Source organism: Chelon labrosus, assembly GCF_963514085.1.
Source record: "Chelon labrosus genome assembly, chromosome: 2".
In the NCBI taxonomy this organism is placed as follows: domain Eukaryota; kingdom Metazoa; phylum Chordata; class Actinopteri; order Mugiliformes; family Mugilidae; genus Chelon; species Chelon labrosus.
In genome coordinates, this window is record NC_140338.1 from 588,366 (window position 1) to 615,566 (window position 27,201).

At 43.7% G+C, this 27,201-nt stretch overlaps 1 protein-coding gene across 1 annotated transcript; it reads right to left on the bottom strand.

Moving 5' to 3' along the window:
* LOC311503270 (heterogeneous nuclear ribonucleoprotein L-like) lies at positions 1 to 26,440 on the bottom strand. Its single transcript, XM_084565909.1, has 13 exons — positions 26,226 to 26,440; positions 12,065 to 12,183; positions 10,860 to 11,097; positions 9,751 to 9,836; positions 9,374 to 9,470; positions 9,104 to 9,176; positions 5,803 to 5,862; positions 4,419 to 4,675; positions 3,608 to 3,729; positions 3,157 to 3,355; positions 2,070 to 2,127; positions 1,873 to 1,971; positions 1 to 1,794 (listed from the first exon to the last, which is right to left on the bottom strand). The coding sequence occupies exons 1-13, from the start codon at positions 26,418 to 26,420 to the stop codon at positions 1,739 to 1,741; spliced, it is 1,659 nt and encodes a 552-aa protein (XP_084422035.1). The 5' UTR covers positions 26,421 to 26,440; the 3' UTR covers positions 1 to 1,738.
* Positions 26,441 to 27,201: the final 761 nt, after the last annotated feature.

Sequence of the window (27,201 nt, forward strand, 5' to 3'; positions counted from 1 at the left end):
GGTCGTTACTTTAAAAGACTGCAGAGAGCATATTATACATTTCATTTTTTATTTTTAATATCTTGATTTGTTCATTTGGTTTACGGTTCTTGGCTACGGTGGGACTCGTGACACTGATAGATAAACTGTACAGAGCACAGAGAATATAACGACTAGTGGCACCAGCTCCAGATGTTTAATACAAGCTGACTCATCAGAGGTTAAAGGTTAATAATGTTTGTGTCTCTGCTGCACCCAGCCGCCCAGACAGAGCCATTCATGGACACAACAGAAGGTTCAACCCAACGTCTCTACCCTGTTTTTTATTTTTTATTTATTGCTGTTTGACATTTGAAATATAACTACGTCAGAATCAGCTAAAGACCCAAACAGAAAGTATTTATTGCTACTTAAAACATCACAGTTCAAAGTATCACAGGTTTTACTCAAACACGAATTCATCCTGTAAACATGGCTCCAGCAGCGGCCATTTTGTGCTTTTCTATCCAGTCGCATCTGAAACAACAGCTGTAAACCAACGTTTAACCCCTCCAGTAAAGTCCAGTAAAGACTAAAGTAAAGACTGAAGTCTTTACTGATGATTTAAAAATACTAAAAATAAAAGTTAAGATCCACTAATCAAATAAAACCACTAAGCTTTGAGCTTATTTAGAGATACAGCTCACTCTGATTCATCATATTATTATAACTGATATAATAACGACTTATAGAATTTAAAATAAAATCTATAAAAACTGTTCTTAAAAAAGAATAAAAGATATTTTAGAGGAGCTTCTCTCGGTCTGATCCTCCCTGAGCTTTGTTCTTCACATTTAAAGTTACCTTCAGCTTCTTATTCATGTCATTAGTCATGTCTGTCTAAGTTTGATTCATTTGGATAAAAACTGATTTCTGTCCAGTCAGCTGACATCAGTCTGGAGACGGCTCTAAACAATAAAACTATTTAAAACCACTCAGAGGACAGATGTTAAGTCTTTCTGTAGAGGTTCAGTGAAGGAGACTAATGAGGAACGAGGGTCTACGGGACTAAAATCCTCATATGGGAATTTAGTGCCTCTGTAATCTAATGACTAATTATTGATAAATAAATATTATCCAGATGTTCAGACCTGAAGAAGTTCAATACATAAATGAATCAGTTTGAGTTAAATGTAGAGGACGAATCTAAAAATGAATACAAATCTATTTCAACCAAACTAAGTTTAAATATTACACCATATTTAATCTGGAGAACATTTAGTGGGAACAACTTTCTTTTCTTTGACTGAGTCGACTGAGCCTTTGAACTGATACCTGTCACGTTTTAATGATTTAAACAGCTGCAGCTACACAGTGATGATACGGTGGGCTGGAGTATCCTGAATGAAAACAAGGTTCTTATCAAATTTTATTTCACTCTGAAGCTGGTATTTATAAAATATTTAGTATAATTTAGCTCCTCTTTGGTTCCACTCTTGTTCTCCATCAGATTTCTTCTAGAACCAAACAATGAACTTAAGTTTTAAACCATAGGTTGATTATAAAACATCCAGCGACCACTCATTTAGTTTCCTGCACATTCTCATCTTCAACCTGCCTCATCAGGAAACACTACAACCATCCATCCATCCACCTCACTGAAATTAAACTCAATGCTCTTGTTGTAATGAACAAACTCCCTCTCTGGTTTGTCCTGGAGAACCCAGGTCTCTGTGGCGGCGGCGGCGGTGGCAGCGGCGGCGGCCATCTTGTTTGAGGGTCACAGGTGGGAGGAGGTGGAGAAGCAGAGTTTCAGAGTGTAGGGGTTGGAGCTGTCTGCAGATCAGAGGAGACAAGATCACGTTCTTCTCTGAAGGCCTGATCCTTGAGCAGAGCTTTGGTGGTGGTACTTACTGGGTATTCTGATCTGGTAGTGGTTGAGAACCGTCAAAGACTCAACGGCTTCAGTTTTACTGTCAAACTCCAACAGGCCCGACAGAGTCTTTGAGTTGGCTGCAGACAGGAAGAGGAGAAGAGGATGAGGAACGATCTGAGGGGCGTCTGAATCAAACATGTTCTGGATCTGCTGCTCTGACTCAGAATCAACTCACGTTTAGCATCAAACACCTTGAACTTGGTGAAGGCAGGAACGTTGTGTTCAGCACAGAGCTGCAAGGAACGAGAAGAGAGAAAACAGAACATCGTTCTCCAGGTTTCTTTTACTAATATGAACAGAACAGAAGTTATAGCATTCGCTCTGGTTTCAGGAAAGTACACTGTAAAACATTACAGAACTTCTGAACTAAAGTAATTCATTGTCTGTGTGGTCAACGTTCATTTAACTCATGTCTTTAAGTTGTGAGATGAAAAAAGTGATGATGGAGGAGGAGGAGGAGGAGGAAGAGGAGGAGGAGGAAGGGTGATATGATTTGAATACTGGGGAATATAGAGGCTGTCATTATTTTCTTCTTTTTTAATTAAACAGAACTATTACTATAAAATGTTGATACCTCTGAAACAAGTCTGTCCAGAGAGGATTAAACCACAGCACTGACTGGCACCATAACTGTAATAGATGGATGGATTTTAGAAGCTGTTTCTCTACCAGGAATGATTTCATGTTTTGGTGGATTAAATTTAAATTACCTACATAAAATAAATGTTAAATTTCTGTTCTGTTTGAGTTGACGTAGACGGAAGGATAAATAAATACTAAATACACACACTACTATATAAAATATACACACTCTGTAAAACTATAATAAATACACAGTTGGTTATTGCACTAAAATGATTGTGGTGTAGAAAAGAACAGCTCTCTGAGAAACAGAGAAATTAAACTGAGCACAGTAAAATGAAATTTGATGAACTTTTGGTGTTTTTATGGCGTTTACTGGAAGAAAGATGGTGACATGCAGGAAACACCACAGCATCGAGGACTGAAGCCTGAGGTCTGATTGAAGTAAAATATTATTTTAAACTGTGACATTATGTGAAGATGTGTTTCAGAGGGAAAATCTGAATGTTGCACCTGATGCATACAACATTTAAAGATGGTTTTACTAATGGTGTCCCACAGGGCTCCATGCTTGGACCACATCCTCTCTGGTTATACCTCAGTCACCTGCAACCCAACTAAAATATGTCTCCACTAAAACAGATCAACAAAACTACATCTCCTGCAGGTGAGTACCTCACCTTGTGCAGCTGGTGTTGGCTGAGGGTGGGCGGGGCGTTGTAGAAGTGCAGCACGGTGGCAGGTGGCTGGATGATGTTCCTGCCGCTGTGGGAGCTGCTGAAGCGGTTGTTTCTGGTCAGGCTGAAGTCCTGGTAGCTGCTGCTGCCGTCGGCCAGCTCAAACACCTGACTGGGAATCACGGCCTGCTGCTTGGACACGCTGGGGGGGGGGGGGGGGGGGGGGGGGGGGGTTAATTACACTCAGCGTGTGACAATAATCCAGATGAAGCAGCCCAAATGATTTGATGACAGGTGGTAAAGTCCAGGCTTTGATTTTATATAATATACAGCAGCAGATTCATTTTATTGTTCTTTCCAGGAATTTGGCTAAAAGACGTAACCGGACAAACTTTATCTCCTGGAAAAGTTCTTAGATGATGTAACCCCCCCCCCCACTCCGCTGAGTGCTCACCAGACGTTGAGTTTCTTGCCAAACACCTTGATGCTGTTGAGGTGCGTCACGGCTCTGTCCACGGCGTATTCGTCACCCATCTCCACCAGAGCTGTACCAGGAACACTTTTCATAAACTTCACCTGCAACACAACCAATGAAGTCATAAATAAAACAGCCATAAATACTGTGACTCCTGTCTATCCTCATAGAGAGTGACTCCTCGTTACTGCAGTAAAACAAGGCGTCTGGTGTTTGGGGCACGTTCTCCTACATATTTAGAAACAGAGGCTATTTACAGCCTCATCTGTAGATACCAGGAAACACTGGACCTTTAAGATGCTTCCCCAAAAACATTCTGACTGAAAATGCTCTAAGAAATAAGTGGAGCTAAAGAGGCGAGGAGGCCAGGAGGCCAGGAGACCAGGAGGCCAAGAGGCCAGGAGACCAGGAGCATCTCAGTCAGGGATGTCCCACCGAAGGGTCTGATCTAAATTTCCATAGCTTCAATGAAAGTAACTCCATTCCTAATTAGTGAGGTGATTCAGTCAGAGTAGACAGAACACCGAACCCAGAACTAAACAGCTGATGATGACTGATGGTTCATTAACTGTAAACAGTACCATAACCTACGTGTTCTTCTTTGCTCTAAAACAAAGGGACACACCAGGAGTTATCTTTACTTATAGTTTATTGTGCTCTAGTGTTTCTGGTCTGGACCCTTCAGATCATACTGGGCTGAGTGTGGCCCCTGAACTAGGATGAGTTTGACCCCTCCCCCCCATTGGAGGCTATGATGATTATTCAGCAGCAGTGTCCCGGGACCACGCACCTTCTCCACGTTGCCGTAGAGACAGAAGAGGTTGAAGATGCGGCCGCAGTTCATCTTGGTGGGATGGAGGCCGCTCACCATGGCAACAGAGCTGGGGACAGCGTGGCCCAGGAAGGAGGAAGGAGAAGACGTGGAGGAGGAGGAGGAGGTGGAGGTCTTAGGGTGGAGCAGAGGGTAAGCTATCATGTCCTGCACCTCCTCACTGCTCCTCCTGTACCTGCTGTTAGACGGTAGAGACAGCAGAGGGCAGTGTGGGCCTGCACAGATAGACAGAGCGCTGATCAGATAGATAGATAGATAGATAGATAGATAGATGGATAGATAGATAGATAGATAGATAGATAGATGGATAGATAGATAGATAGATAGATAGATAGATGGATAGATAGATGGATAGATAGATAGATAGATAGATAGATAGATAGATGGATAGATAGATGGATAGATAAATAGATAGATAGATAGATAGATAGATAGATAGATAGATAGATGGATAGATAGATAGATAGATAGATAGATAGATAGATGGATAGATGGATAGATAGATAGATAGATAGATAGATAGATAGATGGATAGATGGATAGATAGATAGATAGATAGATAGATAGATAGATAGATAGATGGATAGATAGATAGATAGATAGATAGATAGATAGATAGATAGATAGATGGATAGATAGATAGATAGATAGATAGATAGATGGATAGATGGATAGATAGATAGATAGATAGATAGATAGATAGATAGATAGATGGATAGATAGATAGATAGATAGATAGATAGATGGATAGATAGATAGATAGATAGATAGATAGATGGATAGATGGATAGATAGATAGATAGATAGATAGATAGATAGATAGATAGATAGATAGATAGATAGATGGATAGATGGATAGATGGATAGATAGATAGATAGATAGATAGATAGATGGATGGATAGATAGATAGATAGATAGATAGATGGATAGATGGATAGATAGATAGATGGATAGATGGATAGATGGATAGATAGATAGATAGATAGATAGATAGATAGATAGATAGATAGATGGATAGATGGATAGATAGATAGATAGATAGATAGATAGATAGATAGATGGATAGATGGATAGATAGATAGATAGATAGATAGATAGATAGATAGATAGATAGATAGATAGATGGATAGATGGATAGATAGATAGATAGATAGATAGATAGATAGATAGATGGATAGATGGATAGATAGATAGATAGATAGATAGATAGATAGATAGATAGATGGATAGATGGATAGATAGATAGATAGATAGATAGATAGATGGATAGATGGATAGATAGATAGATAGATAGACAGTCTGTCAGTCAGACAGTCAGTCAGTCAGTCAGTCAGGTCGTACCGTAGCCATTGGATGGATGCTCTCCCAGGATGGCCTGGCGCTGCCTCCCCCTCCCTCTTTCTGTAACACACATTAACAGAGACGTTTTAGTCCAGTAACAGTTGACAGGAGGACTCACAGTTCAGAGGTAAGTCTGTCTCAGCTACATGTTGGACATCAGAATATCACAAAGAGACTTTCTGTGAGAAGAGGAGAATTCTTTCTTAGGTCTTCATTTTTATTCTATCACGGTTAGATGTCCTGTCTGTGCAGTTATACGGTTGACGAGAGTAGACAGGTAGATAAAAAATAATGAATATATCTGGATTTCATTGGTTATGATTTCTGAAGAGACACACTGCTGTTGAGTGTTTCTACTCCATTTATTATGTGTAGTTCCATCACATCTGTGAGAAGGCTGACATCTCTACAGCTAAGGTTCCTTTGCTCACACCAGAACTATCTAAATGGATAAAAAGTACGATAGGTCAAAAACATCTGTCACTTTAACCCTAGCCTTGACCTGATGTAAGCACAGACTGTATATAAATATGGACACCACGTCTCCACTTCCTCTCATTGGTCAAACTGACTCTATTTTCCCAGATATACGGGCAGCGCCATGTTGTGAGTTTGGATCCAGAGTCTATAAGGAGATGTTGGATTATACCCTGGACATATTACTGTTTTATTTTTACAACTCTCATGGTCCCACAGCACCGCTTTATGGAGCAGTTGGCATGGCAACTGGTAGTCACCATTATGTCACATCCTGTTTCTATAGCATCAAATAACTAAAACGAAACTCATCCAAAAAACTGACACTTGAACATCCATCAACATTTTATTAACTACCTAAAATGACAGAAACCATCCTTGAAAAAAATTATTTGACGTGTATTCTAGTGTTTTAGTTTGGCCCAAGTCCCGCCCACTAACATGGAGGGGGTGGAGCTTCTGAACTATACTGCAGCCAGACACCAGGGGGAGCTCTACTTGCTTTGGCTTCACATCTTTATACAGTCTGTGGTTCTAAACTTTAACTAATGCTACGTCTTCACAGTAAATGTAATGTTTGCTCCAACAATGTGAAAGTGTAACGATGCCTCCACCAGATCAGCTACACTCTCTCATCAGTGGAGCGTGGCAGTCTGGTCCAAATAAGGTCAAATCAGCCAGAGATGGAAGTGAGAACACTGACTCTGAAAAGTATTTCTATTTTCAGCTCCAGTCAGAGAATCACTGAGCTCTAAACCAGGAGCCTCCTGGTACCCGGGGTCACATCGCTGTTTTTCCTCCTGAATGGACTAAATATGTCTCTGTCTCTGTAACCTCCCTCCACAACAACAACACATCACAGCATCACAGATGAAACCGTGTGAGAAACTAGAGACAAACAGAAACCAAAATGTTCCGCTACGGCAACATTAACTCAGTCCTTCATGTTAGCATTCAGTGTTTTGTTGACCCAACCAGTGACCCGACCTCCTCCCTTTGTCATTGTTGTCACTTTCAAACTGCGTCACCTTTTTGTCACATTGCTTGAATGAATGCTTTGTGTTTTTCTTATTGTTCTCTTAATGAACAGAGATCTGGGTTCTTAAATGTTGTCTCCACTAGACTCTGACTAATAAGTGGATTTGTCCTGTGTTGTTTACAGGTTTGTTACATATACAGTAGATTAGAGTTCTAGTTTTTATTATATTGATAGAAGATTCATGGTTTTCATGTTTGACCACATCCTGGGCACATAAACTGCTGCAGCCTTTGCACTTCTGTTGCTGTCATGTGCATTTGTGGAGCGTTCTTCACAGGATTCACATAACGATCATTTAGCATTAAATCCGTCTGATCATGAACGATGTTCCTGATGAAGACAGAGACAGATAAACTGGTGCCAAATAAAACATCATCAAAACTCAAAACCATGACTTCAGGGACAGTTTCTCTAACTCATCCAATGAAGTAATTCAGAAACATTTTAAAGTATAGCACATACTTCCCAGAATGCATTGCATTCATTTACCACGGCACTGTGGTTTCCAATAAGAGAACGCATTGCAGCTATGACATGAGTCTGTAACTTGAGACCGAGGCTCATGGGTATAAATCATATCCTATGATGTAACCTCTCTGTTCACATGTATCCCCACCACAGAAGCCTCTAAAGTAGAACAGGAAAGACTACGACATGACGACACCCTGGCCGGTAGAACCACCCTCACCCCACACCAGGTCTGCGTGTTACTACCACCCATTTCCAGTTTAATGGAGGATTCTACAGGCAGAAACACGGCTGTGCAATGGGGTCACCAGTGTCACTGATCGTGGCCAATCTCTACCTGGAGGAGGTCGAGACCAGAGCCCTGAACTCCTTCACAGGAAACACCCCCACCCTCTGGTTCAGGTATGTGGACGACACCTGGGTCAAAATCAAGACACAGGAAGTGGAATCTTTCACACAGCACATCAATGTAGTGGACAGCAACATCAGGTTCAGTCAGGAGGACATCAGTAGAGGTAGTCTGGCCTTCCTGGACTGTCTGGTGCATGTGGAAGAAGACTGAAGCCTCAACACTGGAGCGTATAAGAAACCAACTCACACTGATCAGCACTTATTATTTGACTCCCACCACCCCCTGGAACACAAACTAGGGGTCATCAAAACGCTCCAGCACCGAGCACAGACTGTACCCACAAGACTGGATGGCAAGGAGAAGGAACAGAAACACATCAAACATGTGGATATCCCAACTGGGCCTTTGTCAAAGGCTCAAAAAGGTATCCCAAAAAGGACATAACTATACACACACTGCCTGGCCCCAAAGAAAAAAGTCACCACCAGAAAGGTCCCCCCTCTACTATCTGGTTGGACCTCCTTTATCTCTGATTCCAGCTCATTCTCTGTATCATTGTTTCTATAATCTTCTCCAATGTCTCCAGATTTATTTCCATCCAGTGTTTCATTCATTTTCCACCAAGATCTTGTATTGATGATGGGAGAGTCTGACCACTGCACAAAGCCTTCTCCAGCACATCCCAAAGATTCTCAATGGGGTTCAGGTCTGGACTCTGTGGTGGCCAATCCATGTGTGAACATGATGTCTCATGCTCCCTGAACCACTCTTTCACAATCTGAGCCCCATGAATCCTGGCATTGTCCAACAGGAGGCTCCTATCTATTTAATTAGTTAAATGAAGTGGAGACTTTTTTTTTTTTGGCCAGGCAGTGTAATATATAATATATAATATATAATAGCAGCTCATTGTAAGGTGAGGGAGTGTATCTGTGTGAGAGCAGAGCTTCCAGGGGTGGTCCTACCTCGGTGCAGGAGGAAGGGTTTGGTGTAATCCCAGCTGGTGTTGTCGTTGCGGACGACGTTCAGTCTGTTGGGCTGCAGGGGGCGAGAGAGCACAGCACCTCTGGGTGGGTGTGTGTGCGTGGGGGGGGCATGAGAGTGAGGGTGTGTATGTGTGCGTGCGCCTGAGTGTGTGTTTGTTAAGACCACTGTGTGTATGTGTGTGTATGTGTGTGTCTGTGTGTGTCTGTGTGTGTCTGTGTGTGTGTGTGGGTGTGTGTGTGTGTGTTTACCCGAGCGTATTCGATCTTGAGCGTGCAGCAGCCGGCGTAGATGTCGGCTCCGTTCAGGGACAGTTTGGCTTTCTGAGCATCCTCCACTGACTCAAACGTTAACCAGTTAAAGATGACTCAACAGGAAGAGAAGCAACCGACCAATCAGAGGACACGAACACCACGACCACCTCGGCCCTCGGGGGTCTACTGTCAGCAAGACTGAATCTAAATTTGGTCTGACATCGACAAAATAACTCCACTTAGCTTTAACCTTCCTCTGCTATCATCATCATCATCATCATCATCATCTTGTGTCTACATGAGGACATTAAGCTCTAAACAGTTTATTTAATTAAAGTGAATTTAAACGAGTCTCTTGTTTTCAGTCAGGATATTCCACCATGGCCTGGATGCCGTTGCGTTTGAAGATGACGATTCGGAGGACGTTACCGACGGGGTTACAGACGGTGTACAACACATCCTGGAAGAGAGAGAGAATAAGACAACACGCTGTAAAACCACTACTAACCATGTACTGGTATATGTTATAAGGTTATAAAGAACATTTCTGTATAAAAATCAGCTGATTTTCACTGAGAGTCATAAAAGTTGACAAACAGAACCCAGTCAGACTAATGAAACAGAATTCAGCTCATGGACAGATGTCCTGACATTTTCTTTTAGAGTTCACTGGTAGAATTCAGAATTCATTGGTCCATCAATGATGACAAGCCGTCCTGGTCCAGATGCAGCAGAACAGGCCCAAACCAGAACATTAGCACCCCCATGTTTGATGGAGGGATGAAGTTCTGATGCTGGAATGATGCAGTGTTGGTTCATCTCATTTAAACCAAACTATTCTACTTTGGTCTCATCTGTCCACTAAACATTGTCCCAATAGTCTTCTGTCTTGTCCACATGATGTTTAGAAATGTTCTTCTTGGAGAGCAGTGTCTTTGTCCATCACACCATGGTTGTTCAGTGGATTCATCAACATTAACATTAGCCAATGAGAGAGAGGCCTTTGGCTGCTTAGAAGTTCCCCTGGGTTCCTTTGGGACCTCTCAGACTATTATGGAGTGATCTTTGTTGGTGGACCACTCATGTGGAGGGGAACAGTCGTCTTCAATCTGTCTGACTGTGGATTATTTGTGGGTTCCAAACTCTTTAGAGATGGTTCTGGAACCTTTTCCAGCCTGATGAGCAACAACAACTCTTTCTCTGAGCTCCTCAGAAAGCTCCTTTGTCCACAAACATGTGTTGTGAAGATCAGACTGAGACAAATCCCTGATTTATTGAAACTAAACCAGGAACTGAACCACACCTGAGTCTCATTACATTGATGGAAACACTTCTGAACACATGGACTCTGGTTGGATCCTAGAGGAGCACCTCTCTGATATGTAATATTGGCTCATTTTAGACTCTAATGTTTCTGTTTTTATTTGTTTGGGTTCTCTTTGTCTACTGTCAGGTGTTGTGGAGGAGGTTCTGATGGACTCACGGTGGTGATGGGGTACAGTGGGTTCTGGATGGACAGCAGTAAGACCTTGTTCCCACTGGTGGGGTCGTCTGTGTTGGTGGGTCTGGTGATTCTCTGGCTGGTGGAGAAGTTGAAGAAAGCCTGCTGCTCTGCGATGTAGACGGCCTCACGGGTTCCACAGGACACGCAGCGTTCAGCGCTCTCAACGCTGTCGAACTCCACCAGAGCCTGACGCTTGAACGGCATCATCATCACGTAGCTACCGACGGAACAGACAGGTGTGGAGGTTAGAGGAGGCTGAGCCCAGGTAGTTAGTTAGCCAACGGGATTTAGTGGATTTGGTATTAAGAGTGTGTGAGTGGAGTTTGAAGTATTATTACAACCTAGATGGTCTGATAAGAATCCTGCTGGAGTCATAAATGGATGATCAAACCCAGAAGTGTCAGAAGCAGGACAGAGTGGATAAACGATCCAAAGACCAGAGGGTCACTGCAGCTCATCATTAGACTTTTCTTTAGAACAAATCTATCCATTAACCTTTAATTGTAAAACTAACGGATCAAAAACGTAATCTGGACATCCCTTATCATCCCTCAGCAGCTGTAGGCTGGAGGGTTGAAGGCGTCTGTCCACCAGCATCCAGCTACTTTACACTTCACTTCATCTTTATTTACTAGAGACGAGGCTCAGGACGGTGGAGGCCTGTGTCTAAACCTCTGTGCTGTGTGAAAGTTCATTAACCAGAGAATAACTGAAGAGTTTTTTTTATAAGTCTTCTAATTAATAATTCAAATGTTAGTTGGGTCAGTGTAAAACAAAGAGAACATTAAGGCAGTCCTGTACTGAGCATCTTCTATGTTCATGTAGATGAAAACATGAATGTAAATTTTTATAGATATTTATTGGTGTTTGTCCAAACCTGTAAACCTGTTTAATATAAATAAATTAAACTTTACTCACGACGTTGACCTACGACCTAACAGAAGGTTTTACAGCAACACATCTGAAAACAAAGTAGAGCTACATGGTTGACTGAGAGGTATTGTTAGAGCAGCTGATCATCAGTTATAGACAACGACCACAACAAAGACATGAGATAAGATCCTCTACGTCAGAGAGCTGACTTTAAATAGCGCTCCTGCTTTAATCTACCAGTTATATTTGACTTAGAACACGTACTGATGGAGGGGAAGCACATTAACAGGGTTCAAAGGGTGAAGTTGTACCAGATTTTGCCAAACTTTTCCAGCGCCTCCACCAGGTCGGCCTCCACCACCACATCACACAGTCCTCGGACGTGGACGACTGGGGACGGGGGGATGCGGTGACTGTCCTCCACGCTGTCCTGCAGAGACACAAGAAGAGACTTTAGGAGACTTGGTTGTTTGTTTGTTTTCTCCATGATCTGACCAGTAACGGGCTAAAACCAAGTAGTTCACACCCGACATTTCTACACGTGTCTCCAAATGATTCTGATCACAGTTTAAATAAACACCGACGTGGTTCAGAGCGCTGGTGTGTTCAGTGTTCACACCTGGACCTGTTTAACCTGGACTCTAGAGACCAGATCAGTGTTCACACCTGGACCTGTTTAACCTGGACTCTAGAGGCCAGATCAGTGTTCACACCTGGACCTGTTTAACCTGGACTCTAGAGACCAGATCAGTGTTCACACCTGGACCTGTTGAACCTGGACTCTAGAGACCAGATCAGTGTTCACACCTGGACCTGTTTAACCTGGACACTAGAGACCAGATCAGTGTTCACACCTGGACCTGTTTAACCTGGACACTAGAGACCAGATCAGTGTTCACACCTGGATTAGCCTTGACACTAGAGTTTAAATCACTTAAACCAGGTGTGAACAGGGTCTGACACTATGAGTGAGCTCCATCCGATGCATGTTGAAGACATGTCCACCTTCACACAGACCTCAGAACAACATACACATCTTTCTGAAATGATGAGATGATAAATGGAACGCTGGTAGTTTCAGGGGGGTGGGGCTAAAGCTGCTGCCTCACAGAACAGATTCTGTTTCAGGAGTCTGCATGATCTCCCTGAGTTTCCTCGTGGTCCTCCGTCTTCTTCACATAATCCAGACCTTAAAACTCTTTCTCTACAGAATAGTCTGTCGACATACTCGACTCCACTAGTCAGCAAGGCTAACGGGTGGGGTGGGGGGGGGGGGTATTGATGAGCAAACGTTTCATTATTAAGGCATGTGTCCGTCCTGATGTGGAGCATAAAGGAGGTTCGTACATACGAGCCACCATCAGTGACTTTATTCATCAGAACCCCTCTATGCAGCCTCTGACCCAAAACCTTAACCATCACAACACAGAACACAACTGTGACTTCTAGAATAACATGCCCTGACTGCGCCGGTCTATAGCTCAGACTGGTTCTCATCACACACAACCACACACACCTCCGCTCTGAAACACCAACATGATCAAAGGAGCCAGGACAGGAAGCCAGAGAGTCATCAAGCAGCCATGAGAAAGAAAGACCTCGCTCTGTCTCAGCAGTTATCACCGTCTCATCGCTGTGCAGCAACCGGTCGACAAACACAAAGCAAACCAAGCCACAGCAACAAACACCTGCAACACCTCCCACAGCACAAATCGTGTCCTGGCTCAGGTCTGTGGTGGCAAACACAAGAATCTTTTCTTTCTCAGCTCTGCTGCTGCTCTGCATTATATAATCAGTCAATCAGTGTTATACGCTCAGATTCTAGTCATGTATCAGGATGGTCCAAGGACTGCACCGCCTGGTTCAGTAGCTCTATGAGTTAACAGCAGTTCAACCAAATGCACATTTACCCTCCAGTAACTATTAAGATTTAAAAGAAGACAAAAATACCTGAAAATAAATTATGATTCACTGGAGACACTAAACCTTAATCTGTGTTACCAACCTGAGCCTTTTTATACTGAGATTCAATTCAATTCAATTTTATTTATATAGCGTCAATAACAACACAAATCGTCTCAAGACGCTTTACAAAAACCCGGCCTGAAACCCCCAGAGCAGCCTGAAGGTGACGGTGGCAGGAAAAACTCCCTTTTAACAGGAAGAAACCTTGAGCAGAACCAGAACCAGAACCAGAACCAGAACCCAGCTCATATGGAGGAACCCATCTGCCTAAGGCCAGCCGGGTACAGACAGAAGAAAGAGAGAAGAGAACAGCAAAAAGGGAAGAGAAGAGAACAGCGTAACATAAATGCAGATGTTCCTAAACACTGACTCCTCTCCTATCACCAGTACATGAGTATAGTACATATATCATCACAGCACTCAGCCCAGCAGTCTGCTGATCAGAACCCGACCTGAGGAATAGTTCTGACTGCTGCAGAGACGAAACAGAAAACACAACGAAAACAGATTCTTCTTTCTCACACAAAACAAAAGTCAGAGTCAGAGGTGGTAGGTTTGTTGTCCAATGTGGCACAAGGAGGTTTAAGCTCAAAGGTCAAAGGTCAAAGAGGTTTTTTATTGTCATTTTAACCACATATATACCAGATGCAGTGAGAAGAGAGGACGTTTCCTCCAGGACCATGGAGACACATGAACACATGCATATCATAGGACGATACAAGAGACTGAGCATGAAGCATGAAGGACATGTGTGCAAGATTATGTCTTCATGGTGCAACACCTGGGAGACAATGCACAAAAAGACCCTACACATCAACAGAGAGCAGAGTAACGGAGGGTGAGTTATGGAGATTGTTAAGAATGAGAACGAGAGTTATTTCAGTCTTCAAGTGACCCTGAGAAGAAACTTAAGAAGCAAGGCGTTCTCGATGTTTGCAGTTGCTCTGCCAGTGCAGAGGTGATCAGAGTCAATAGAGTGTGAGAAAAAAAAAAAAAAAAAGGTTTCAGTTGGAAAATCTTCTCACAGCGACAGCGACAATAAAAACTTGTTAACTGTCTTTCTCAGGAAGAGGTTTAGCAAAGCACAGTTTTTGCAGCCTGACCTTTTCTTCCTCTGCAGCAGGTTGCAGGTGCAGCGTCTTTTACAACAGCGCCTGAAGGAAACATGATGCGATCTGATAGACGCTGGCAGGACGATGACCCAGAGAAGATCTGAGTTCTATGCTGGTCTCACAGCACTTGTCTTCATTATTATTATTATTCTAACCTTTATTTAACCAGATACCAGAAACCCATTGAGATCAAGACCTCTTTCACAAGGGGGACCTGGCCAAGAAAGGCAGCAGCACACATCATGGTGATCAAGACAGACAAACAACAACAACAAACAACCAGTAAAAAATAAAACATAAAAAATATGGACAATATTCATGGACATTAGACATTTAGGTGAAGTGTTTAACGCAACATCTGTGATCTGTTACACACGATCAACATGTCAAACAACACTTAGAGTCTGCAGCTGTGAAAACGTGCTGAGTCACAGCAGCGCTTCAGTTCTGACAGAAATCGAGTCTTAAACAGAAGAACTGAACAATTTGGTAATTTTATAAATATCATTTTAATAAGTGGGCTACATGAACGGTCAGAAGATCATCAAAGGTCTGACTGTTCATCTGGAGGAGAACAAGAATCTGAACTCAAGACAACATTCCTTCCTCAATAGGGTCCATCCACTGGGGACCAGGAATGTCTCTGAGAAGCTCTCCTTCATATAGATGATGACAGACGGTCCTGGTACCAGATGAACATACAGGGGCATCTACATAGTCATTCAGATTAATCTTCTGGGAACCATGAGCGTCTCTACCAAGCATGGACCAATCATCTGACAATATCATCCTTAGAGTCACAACGCTGGCATCGCTAAGAACGAAACCCCCAGACAGCAGCGGGGTGGTGGGGAATGGTTAACGACTCTGTGACATGTGGGTTTCATTATCCGATGACAAAAGCGGCTAACGCCCGTAGAGAGACATCAGCAAAACAATCGAGTCAGAACGAAGGTTTCCTGAGATGATGCTGTTTGCATCAGAGAAGGCGGTCAACGCCACCACATCTGGAAACTTAGATTAGTCAATCATTGTCAATCATAGTCACAGTCAGCCAGCGGAGCCTGGTCCTGACGTGAGAGGTTCACTTTAAAACTCAGTTTATATACAGAGGACAGACTTTATGTTCCAGTATGAAGCACATGAGCTGTCTGTTCTCAGCAGATGATTCAGATTTATTAGTTTCTACTGTGACCTCATCAGAGACTAGTCAGTGTTCACTTTAACACTTTATCAGCCTCTGGCGTCTGATGCATGTTTGCTCCAGATTGATTTATCTGTGCCCCAAGGCCCCTCGATGACCCCCCCCCCCCCCACCCCCCATCAGTGAGGGGCTTCAACCTCATCATCATCATTTTATTTTTACACGCTGAGCTCGGTGACTGAGCGCTCACACTTCACCGCACTTAACCTACGCCTCAGTTACCGTAGCAACGGCGAGCAGTGAGACGGCGGTGGCTGAAACACGGATGATCTTTGTGAGGTTTAGTTTGTGCTGGTAAGTGATGGAATGTGGTTACCGTGGTTACCTCCCAGGGATAGTTCTGACACCAACTACCTCTGTCTCTAGTCCTTCCAGTGTGGGATGGCACACACACACACACACACACACACAGTCCGGTTACCATGGTGACTGAGCATCAGCTTTTTTTGGGCGGTGTGTGTGTGTGTGTGTGTGTGTGTGTGTGTGTGTGTGTGTGTGCCCTTGGCTGAACATTCAGTGACATGTTGCTTCCTTCCTGACAGGCTGCTGTATCATTACAGCTCAGTCTGACTCTGTGGCGTCAGCTCATGCTCCTCCTCTCGCTGCATTATTCCTGCTGCCTTTTATGTCTTTTATTTCCTCAACTCTTCTTCTTCTTCTTCTTCTTCTTCTTCTTCTTCCTGGCTGACGCTGCGCTGGAAGCATCAGCTGAGTCAGCCGATGGGCTCGCGAGTTTTTAACGAGGCTAATGAGGCAGGGTTATACGTGTCCACTAGACTGCATGAGGAGGAACCACTGTTTACTTCTGTGGGCAGTGCTGCAGTCAGTCTGTTTAGATGCTGCAGTCAGTCTGTTTAGATGCTGCAGTCAGTCTGTTTAGATGCAGTCAGTCTGTCAGTCTGTTTAGATGCTGCAGTCTGTTTAGACGCTGCAGTCAGTCTGTCTGTTTAGATGCTGCAGTCTGTTTAGACGCTGCAGTCAGTCTGTTTAGATGCTGCAGTCAGTCTGTTTAGACGCTGCAGTCAGTCTGTTTAGATGCTTCAGTCAGTCTGTTTAGATGCTGCAGTCAGTCTGTTTAGACGCTGCAGTCAGTCTGTTTAGATGCTGCAGTCAGTCTGTTTAGATGCTGCAGTCAGTCAGTCTGTTTAGATGCTGCAGTCAGTCTGTTTAGATGCTGCAGTCAGTCTGTTTAGATGCTGCAGTCAGTCAGTCTGTTTAGATGCTGCAGTCAGTCTGTTTAGATGCTGCAGTCAGTCTGTTTAGATGCTGCAGTCAGTCTGTTTAGACGCTGCAGTCAGTCTGTTTAGACGCTGCGGTCTGTCTGTTTAGACGCTGCAGTCAGTCAGTCTGTTTAGCTGATGCAGTCAGTCTGTTTAGATGCTGCAGTCAGTCAGTCTGTTTAGATGCTGCAGTCAGTCTGTTTAGATGCTGCAGTCAGTCTGTTTAGATGCTGCAGTCAGTCTGTTTAGATGCTGCAGTCAGTCAGTCTGTTTAGATGCTGCAGTCAGTCAGTCTGTTTAGGCGCTGCAGTCAGTCAGTCTGTTTAGATGCTGCAGTCAGTCTGTTTAGATGCTGCAGTCAGTCTGTTTAGATGCTGCAGTCAGTCTGTTAAGATGCTGCATTCAGTCTGTTTAGATGCTGCAGTCAGTCAGTCTGTTTAGATGCTGCAGTCTGTCAGTCTGTTTAGATGCTGCAGTCTGTCTGTTTAGATGCTGCAGTCAGTCTGTTTAGACGCTGCAGTCAGTCAGTCTGTTTAGACGCTGCAGTCAGTCAGTCTGTTTAGACGCTGCAGTCAGTCTGTTTAGATGCTGCAGTCAGTCAGTCTGTTTAGGCGCTGCAGTCAGTCAGTCTGTTTAGACGCTGCAGTCAGTCTGTTTAGATGCTGCAGTCAGTCAGTCTGTTTAGACGCTGCAGTCAGTCAGTCTGTTTAGATGCTGCAGTCAGTCAGTCTGTTTAGACGCTGCAGTCAGTCTGTTTAGATGCTGCAGTCAGTCAGTCTGTTTAGGCGCTGCAGTCAGTCAGTCTGTTTAGACGCTGCAGTCAGTCTGTTTAGATGCTGCAGTCAGTCAGTCTGTTTAGACGCTGCAGTCAGTCTGTTTAGATGCTGCAGTCAGTCAGTCTGTTTAGGCGCTGCAGTCAGTCTGTTTAGATGCTGCAGTCTGTCTGTTTAGATGCTTCAGTCAGTCTGTTTAGATGCTTCAGTCAGTCTGTTTAGATGCTGCAGTCTGTCAGTCTGTTTAGATGCTGCAGTCTGTCTGTTTAGATGCTGCAGTCAGTCTGTTTAGATGCTGCAGTCAGTCAGTCTGTTTAGGCGCTGCAGTCAGTCTGTTTAGATGCTGCAGTCTGTCTGTTTAGACGCTGCAGTCAGTCTGTTTAGATGCTGCAGTCAGTCTGTTTAGATGCTTCAGTCAGTCTGTTTAGATGCTTCAGTCTGTCTGTTTAGACGCTGCAGTCAGTCTGTTTAGATGCTGCAGTCAGTCAGTCTGTTTAGGCGCTGCAGTCAGTCTGTTTAGATGCTGCAGTCTGTCTGTTTAGACGCTGCAGTCAGTCTGTTTAGATGCTGCAGTCAGTCAGTCTGTTTAGGCGCTGCAGTCAGTCTGTTTAGATGCTGCAGTCTGTCTGTTTAGACGCTGCAGTCAGTCTGTTTAGATGCTGCAGTCAGTCTGTTTAGATGCTTCAGTCAGTCTGTTTAGATGCTTCAGTCTGTCTGTTTAGACGCTGCAGTCAGTCTGTTTAGATGCTGCAGTCTGTCTGTTTAGATGCTTCAGTCAGTCTGTTTAGATGCTTCAGTCAGTCTGTTTAGATGCTTCAGTCAGTCTGTTTAGATGCTGCAGTCTGTCAGTCTGTTTAGATGCTGCAGTCTGTCTGTTTAGATGCTGCAGTCAGTCAGTCTGTTTAGATGCTGCTGCAGTCAGTCTGTTTAGACGCTGCAGGGACCTGATGTCCTTCAAATCTCCATAAAGGAATTCATGAATTTTATTTAAGACCTGGTTCAGACATAGGGGTGGTGGTGATGGCTACGGGACGTGATGATGTGACAGTTTGTCCCCGTAGAGCTGTGTGATGCAGAGCAGTGGTTCCCAACCTTTTCACAGCCCCGTACCCCTTCAGACATTTGACCTCCAGCCATGTACCCCCCACTCTCACGCACTTGTAGCAGCTAGAAAAAGAAACGTCTGTGAACCTGACTGGTGTTAGCAGTTGAGGTCTCTGGAAGAGCAATCTATTCGTTTTAGCCATTTATCCATTTTTGGCGGTTAGCCGGGCGACCAAGTTTACCTCAGACTGATGACTTGACAGCTCAAATGACAGAAAGTTATCAGAATTGTTGACGACATAATTTAAAGACCCAATCAAGAACAAGATTTGCTTGTTTCTGGGGGGGTATAGCTATATCATCAGGAGATTTGCACCTGCCCACCAATCACAGACATTTCAGGGAATCGGTGTCTTTCTTATTTAGGTGACCTAGCGCTAGCTACATTAGCAGCAAACTGATACATAGCTTCAAAGCCAGTTGTCCTACAATCTAGCTATTGACATACTTGACTCACATGAAAAACAGTCTTTTGATTTTTCATTTAGGTGGAGAATCAGAAAATGAGAAAATAGGGTAAAAATCATAATCACGATTATTAAAGATGATTATTCATTGATTTGAGAACAAGCATTTATTGAACTTTTAACTCTGGGATTTCTTTTAATAAGAACTGAAACAATACAAATAAATAAGAGAAAAATATATTAATAAAGTTAATTAAATAATATGTAAAAATAAAAAATAAACACTATCCCAGACTTTGGCAGGGCCAGCGTGGAGAATTTTTTTTCCAACAAATTAATTATTAATACAAGATTCGCAAGCAACAGTACCTCGACCAATGAGGTGAGCGGGATTTCCGCTGTCAGCTTATTGGTCACAGAGCAGGAGACGGCCTGGGAATAAATTTACCGTACATGTTCATATAAATCGCCTGGTTATTCCTTAAATCCATTGTCTTTTTACACAGTATTTTTTATTTTCACAGTAATACGGGACAAAGTGCGTCCCGTGACAGCTCAATACGGGACACGTACTTTTGTTTGTAAATACTGGACGATTCCGTTTTTCAAGGGACGGTTGGCAGCCTTAGTAGCGTGACATATCTTGCACAATATCTTCGTTTGTTCCGAGTTAGACTCTTTGAAACCGAAGTGTTTCCACGCCACAAAATTGGCTTTACCTTTCTTCCCGACCAAAGGCTGCCTGTCTGCCATCTTCTATGATTCATCTTCTTCTACACTTTTTTTTTTCCCGACGGGGGCGGAGCGGAGCGAACAGGTGGAGATGGAAGGGTTCGCTGTATTTACCAAGACACAGCATGCGGCAGAAAGATCGTTTTATTACGAATATCAAATTTTCATGATCGAGGGAAGCCAAAATCGAAATCAAAATCGAAGTTCAATTAATCGCCCAGCCCTATGAGAAAACAACCCGTTATCCTTTTTTGTCAGTTTCAAAATGTAATCAGGCTGAGTTCAGAATCAACTCTTTCGCGTAGGCTACCCCCTACGTCACTCTGCGTACCCCTGGGGGTACGCGTACCACAGGTTGGGAACCACTGATGTAGAGCATGAACAGACTTAAATAACAAGTCGCTCAGCTCAGACTGAACAAACTAAAAGTTGTGTTCTGACATGAGGCAGAACAGTTCCTGTTCAGACTGGATACACGTGTTTTAATTGCTGAACATCTCACCCTTTCATCTGTGAGGTGCATGGGTTCAGAATTCAGAAGTTGAGGATGAACAGTAGTCACTACTCACTGAACTTATTCTCTCCATCTCCACAAACACGCGCTATGAGATTATCTTCTTCTCTGGTTAATTCTGGCGCACACGGATCTAACTCGTCACCGCATTTCCAACCCGTGAACATTCTTCAGAGAGGACTGCAGAACTTGCAGAACATTCATCTGCAAAATGCAAATGAATGTTTTTGTGAGACAGGAAGCTGGCATCATCTGATAAACATGCTCCTGCTACGTTAACTAAGTCGAAGCCAACCTGTGAACACATTATGATCAGAAACCTGGATGAGAAGATGCTGCCGTGTCACAGATGTCTGATTTCTATCTGAATAGGAGTCAGGTTTCTCTAAACTAGGATTATTATTCTCTGAAAGCAGGATGCTGGACATGGTACATACACAGTATAAACACACGGATGGTCGGACTGATGTCTGGCTGGTATAGATTAATTTAAGGAGGGACTGATGAATGGTTAGTATGACTGATGGTACACGGATGGAAAAACTCAGGACATTTACATTTTAAATTGTAAACAGAAGAATACATGGATGCACAGATGGATAAATGTAAGGATGAATGGATGATGGATTTACAGATGAAGGTATTGGATGAGTAGATGGATGAATGAACCAATGAATGGATGCATAGTTAGTGATAGATGCAATCATTCACACGTTTTCAGTCAGACTCAGTTTTAATGATAAAAGGTTTAAATGTGAAGTCTAGAGAGCTTGACCTTAACTCACTGGTGAGTCGCTGCTTAAAGAACATGCAGCTCACCTGGAGGAAGTGTTGGCTGTATTATAACACTGAATCAGATGAGTGGTGAAAGGTGAATCTCAGACTGACTGTCCTGTTTCAAAGAGGAGACTAATTCAAGAAGCAACAGCAGCTGCAGGATGGTGGAAACGTGGACTAGAGCTCTGCTGTGTCTGTTGGCAGGAAGTGGTCTGTTCACCCTGACGTCTGCCTCTACCTGCCAGTCAGACCAACAATAGCTCTGTTGTTTCACAATCTGCTTGTCCAAATAACTGCACAGACACCAGGTCGACTCCTCTACATGTACTATACGACACATGCAGTATATATTCTGGATACGTCTGTTCCACTGATGTGAACTAAAGACGCTCCTCATTTTAACTGGAGAAAACAAACAGCAGCAGGATTTACACAAGAAGTCGCCTCCATGGTTTAAACCAGGGATGTCCAGATCAGTACGAGGAGGTCAGGCTCCAGCCAAGACTGATCTTTAGTACGTATTTATTTTAGGTCTGACATGAACCACAACCACGTCTCTGTAGCATCAAAACGTCTTCTTCTTCTGTATTAATGGTGGTTGGATAGCGTCAAAGCTGCCAAAAACCAAAGAAGAAGAACCAGAACCAGTGTGTAACCATGAAGGAAGTCCTCTATCAGTCAGTAACTAGTGTAATGTGGATGTGTGGTGAGGTGGTAGTAGTTGATCATCTAAACAGAATCCATGGAGTCCACTCAGTCAAAGGCTGCACCCAAACAACAACAACAAACACTGAACGTTTAAAAGAAGAGAAAAGTTTCCTGGAGACAGCGTCAAGGAGAAACATCTTCCAGAGAGGGTTAGGGAGTTTATGGCAGCGTTGGATGACCAGAACATTTCTGGAGTAGAGAACACAAGGTACCAGCTACCCTCTCCACACTACATTAACTTTGACTGAAAGATTTATTGGACTGAATCCAGTCCACTCTAGGAGAAGACAAGGAAGACAAGGACAGACTTTAGGAAGCTACAGGAGACCAACTCTAGGAGAAGACAAGGAGGACAAGGACAGACTTTAGGAAGCTACAGGAGACCAACTCTAGGAGAAGACAAGGAAGACAAGGACAGACTTTAGGAAGCTACAGGAGACCAACTCTAGGAGAAGACAAGGACAGACTTTAGGAAGCTACAGGAGACCAACTCTAGGAGAAGACAAGGAAGACAAGGACAGACTTTAGGAAGCTACAGGAGACCAACTCTAGGAGAAGACAAGGAAGACAAGGACAGACTTTAGGAAGCTACAGGAGACCAACTCTAGGAGAAGACAAGGACAGACTTTAGGAAGCTACAGGAGACCAACTCTAGGAGAAGACAAGGAAGACAAGGACAGACTTTAGGAAGCTACAGGAGACCAACTCTAGGAGAAGACAAGGAAGACAAGGACAGACTTTAGGAAGACACAGGAGACCAACTCTAGGAGAAGACAAGGAAGACAAGGACAGACTTTAGGAAGCTACAGGAGACCAACTCTAGGAGAAGACAAGGAAGACAAGGACAGACTTTAGGAAGCTACAGGAGACCAACTCTAGGAGAAGACAAGGACAGACTTTAGGAAGCTACAGGAGACCAACTCTAGGAGAAGACAAGGAAGACAAGGACAGACTTTAGGAAGCTACAGGAGACCAACTCTAGGAGAAGACAAGGAAGACAAGGAAAGACTTTAGGAAGCTACAGGAGACCAACTCTAGGAGAAGACAAGGAAGACAAGGAAAGACTTTAGGAAGCTACAGGAGACCAACTCTAGGAGAAGACAAGGAAGACAAGGACAGACTTTAGGAAGCTACAGGAGACCAACTCTAGGAGAAGACAAGGAAGACAAGGACAGACTTTAGGAAGCTACAGGAGACCAACTCTAGGAGAAGACAAGGAAGACAAGGAAAGACTTTAGGAAGCTACAGGAGACCAACTCTAGGAGAAGACAAGGAAGACAAGGACAGACTTTAGGAAGACACAGGAGACCAACTCTAGGAGAAGACAAGGAAGACAAGGACAGACCCTAGGAAGACACAGGAGACCAACTCTAGGACATTTAGGATCAGATCAGGATTCAACCCTGATCAGGACGTCCCTTTAGAAAACATCCAGAGTATCAGAGCTGCCAGATCAGGAGGTTTCTCACCTAATTTGGCGGCTGAACAGAATGAACCTGGTTTGGGATTTAGCAGCTGGACGTCAGTAGTTGTGGTGGTTTTCTGCTGCAGCTGGTAGCTGGATGGTTTCTCTGCTTCAACTGCTAATATTTGAGCAGCTTTAGGGCTGGGCTGAGTTTAGGGTTCAGCTCTTTTTATTCTTTGTTTCTCTGCCTCCATGCTCGATGATGACCCTCCATCCCCTCTGATCAGACACAGATTTCAGTCTGATCTAACACCGACACTAACTGGCGACAGGCTGATGGAGTTCCTGTCCAATCATCAAGGTAAACAGATGGCTTCACTTCCTGCTGAGTGCAGGCACTTCCTGTCACTGCCTCAACCTGCTGCCTTACACCGAGCAGAGACAGAGAGGCATGAACAGACGTCACAAAGCACAGACATGAAAGATGAAGATGATGATGATAATCAGAAAAGCTCAGAAAAGAACAAATAAGAATCTAAGCGTGTGCATTCACAGTGATTTCACAATACAGCTTTTTTCAAGAGGCGCCTCTGAATGTATTGAGTAACTTTTCACACTAGACCACAGTGACATTTAAAACTAGAATACAGGAGATGTTGAACGAGTTCCGATTTATTAAAGTGAACACGGACTAGTCTCTGATGAGGTCACAGTAGAAAGTAATAAATCTCTATTGTTGACCTGAATCATCTGCTGAGAACAGACAGCTCATGTGCTACATACTGTGAGCTGCAGATATGTATAGCCTGTATAAAAACAGGCAGCAACTCAGCACCATCAGTAGCATTTAATAGTCCTCCACAGCGTGTTGCTAGATGGGATAGTGTAGCAGCTAAAGGTCTAACAACTTTATCAAATAGTTGATGTGCAGCCTCCTTCTCTCTGTTACCACAGGACGTTTGGTCAAGTTGTTAACTGACTGCTGTCCAGAGGATTTGGACCGTTCCTCTGCTAGCGTTAGCCTTAGCATGTCTTGTTTGCAGTAGTACTTTAGTTGTATTTCAGGACTGACATGTCACGGTAGTATGGGCTTCATCTTTAGTGAAGTATTTCTACACATTTGATGAACCAATGACCCACTGGGCTCCTCACCTGTCTTCTAGGAGGCGTCCATGTTGTTATGGTCATGTGATCAGTGACTAGTCCACTAGTCTGTACAACCTCTAACATTTTTCTTCATTAATTTCTCAACATGTTAAATAAAACACTTTCTATTTCTACTTAAAGTGTTTTACAGTCACAGCAACACATCCACCCACTCGTTCACACCAGTATCAGGCCCTAGAAGCTAATCTGGGTTCATTGTCTTGCTCAAGGTTCACTCCAACATGTGTCTCATACACCAGGAATCAAACCGCTAACTCTCCTATTCATGGACAACACACTCTACCCACTGATCCACAGCTGCACATCTTGTTTGTGATGACAGGTATTTAAAACTATGAACACTAACAGACAGGAAGTGCATCGCTATCCTTCCTCCACAGAACACAACTTTTAGGAATACAGAGGGTTAGCATGCAAATGCTAACGAGCGCTACGCCCTGAGTGACCCAAGATGAACCGAGCTAACAGATCTGACCATAAAAAGATTATCACTCCCATCACAATGTGTCACAGAGATCTCAGTGAAGTGAAGCTTGACACTCTACTGCTCTCTGGATGGGACCACCAGACGGGCCTTCAGTTATTGGTTTCATCAGTTTGTTCCTCTGGTTCCTCTGGTTCCTCTACCTCTCTTTGACCAGAGTGTTGTCTCAGGCAGACTACGCCAGGATTTTATGAGTCTATAGAAACCTGATGACACTCAGTGACAATCATCAAACTGGTATAAGGACGCATGGCTACGCTGGGAGAAGCACATGTAGTCCCTCACCCGTCATAAAATAAATGAATCATAGCAGCACACATCAAATACTACACAAACACCAGATTAAATCATTTGTTTAACCAGAACTCAGTCATTCACACGCGTAGGCCCCTGAACCTCCTAAACGAAGGACGGTTTCATTTCCTTGTTGACTGAAATGTCATGAATACGCTGATGTGCGTCACCAGGAGGAACGCTGGACTCACTCCTTCAGATAAACTAAAGGATTTAACTCTTAAAGAAGACGTCAAGGTCTCTAAGTGGACTTAAGAACAAACTAAAAGCTGCAGCAGCAGAGCAGGAGGACACTGACCTCCTCATGAGCTCTGAAAACCTTCATGTGTTCATCCAGAGAGTCTTTGTGCTGCAGATCTGTCAGAGCAGAACTGGTGCATGAAGTTAATGATGCTGATAGGTTTCTGTGTGTAACCTCAGCTCTGCTCCACAGCTGATAATAAACAGACTGAGAGGAACTGAGAACACATCAACTTCATCCATCATCACTTTATTCTCCGTGTTCAGGCCCTAGAGGCCCCTTAATTAACCTCTACTGCATCATTTCAATCAGACCCATCAGACCCCCACCCGTCCTCCGTCACCTCCCCTCCTCCTCCTCCTCACCTTCTCTGCGCTCCTCCGGCTCCTGCTGTCGCTACCTCCGTTCCCCGCTGCCTCCTCACCGCCGGAGTCCTCCTCTTCCTCGCCGTCCTCCAGCTCCTTCACGCCGGTCTCCTCTTCTGTTCGGAGCCGCTTAGCCGCCCGGTGGTATCCTCCTCCTCCTCCTCCTCCTCCATCTCTGTCTTCTCTCTCCTCCATCACAGGAGACTCGGTGAATTCACAGATGTTTGATAAAAATGAGGAAGAGACTGAGACACCTGCCAGATCTCTCTCTCTCTCTCTCTCTCTCTCTCTCTCTCTCTCTCTCTGCAGGCTGTCTGCTCCAAAGATAGGGACAAAGACAGACGTCTCACTCTGCCTCGGTTTCAGTCTTGAGTCAGGTTGATGTGAGAGGTGAGAGCAGAGACAGGAAACCAAAGGGACTGACAGGTGTCTCCTCTAGGTTAACTGGGACAGAGCCGTGGCCTCTTCAGCTGTCACTCTAGATGGAGGTCAGGTTACCACGGAAACAGCACACATCTGAACAGCATCTGAAGAGGTGCACCAAATCTAGAGCACCGACACAGAGGTAGACCTCATTCAGTTAGACCTTTAACTGAATCTGTCCTGAAGCTTCATTCATTCATTCATCCTTCTATCATCTATGCATTATTATTGTTGTTCATGTAAATAGATCTTTACCTGCTTCACCAGTCAGGATGTGTTTTGTAGTTGTCATGGTAACACAGCTGGAGCCGTATTCTGTACCAAGTGCAGCATCCTGTTAATAAACTATCTTTGGTTCAGTCTGCTCGTCGTTGATCGTGTCAGACTGTCGGCTCTGATGGAGACACGTTCAGATGAAATGACTCTTTAAGATGAATTCATTAAGAATAGAACAACAATAAATCTATAGTAAATGTCATTAAATGTCAGTAGTTGTTTCAACTTTTTGGAAATTGATTTAAGAGGAACCATGAAGACTCCAGCTCCATCTAGT

Excerpts from the sequence above, each read along its gene's own strand:
- LOC311503270 (XM_084565909.1), bottom strand. The coding sequence starts at position 26,420 with ATGGAGGAGAGAGAAGACAGAGATGGAGGAGGAGGAGGAGGAGGAGGA. Across the intron at positions 9,471-9,750 it reads GGCATCCAGGCCATGGTGGA|GTTTGAGTCAGTGGAGGATG; the intron begins ATATCCTGACTG and ends TAACTGGTTAAC. Across the intron at positions 1,972-2,069 it reads CAAGGTGTTTGATGCTAAAC|CCAACTCAAAGACTCTGTCG; the intron begins GTGAGTTGATTC and ends TCCTGTCTGCAG.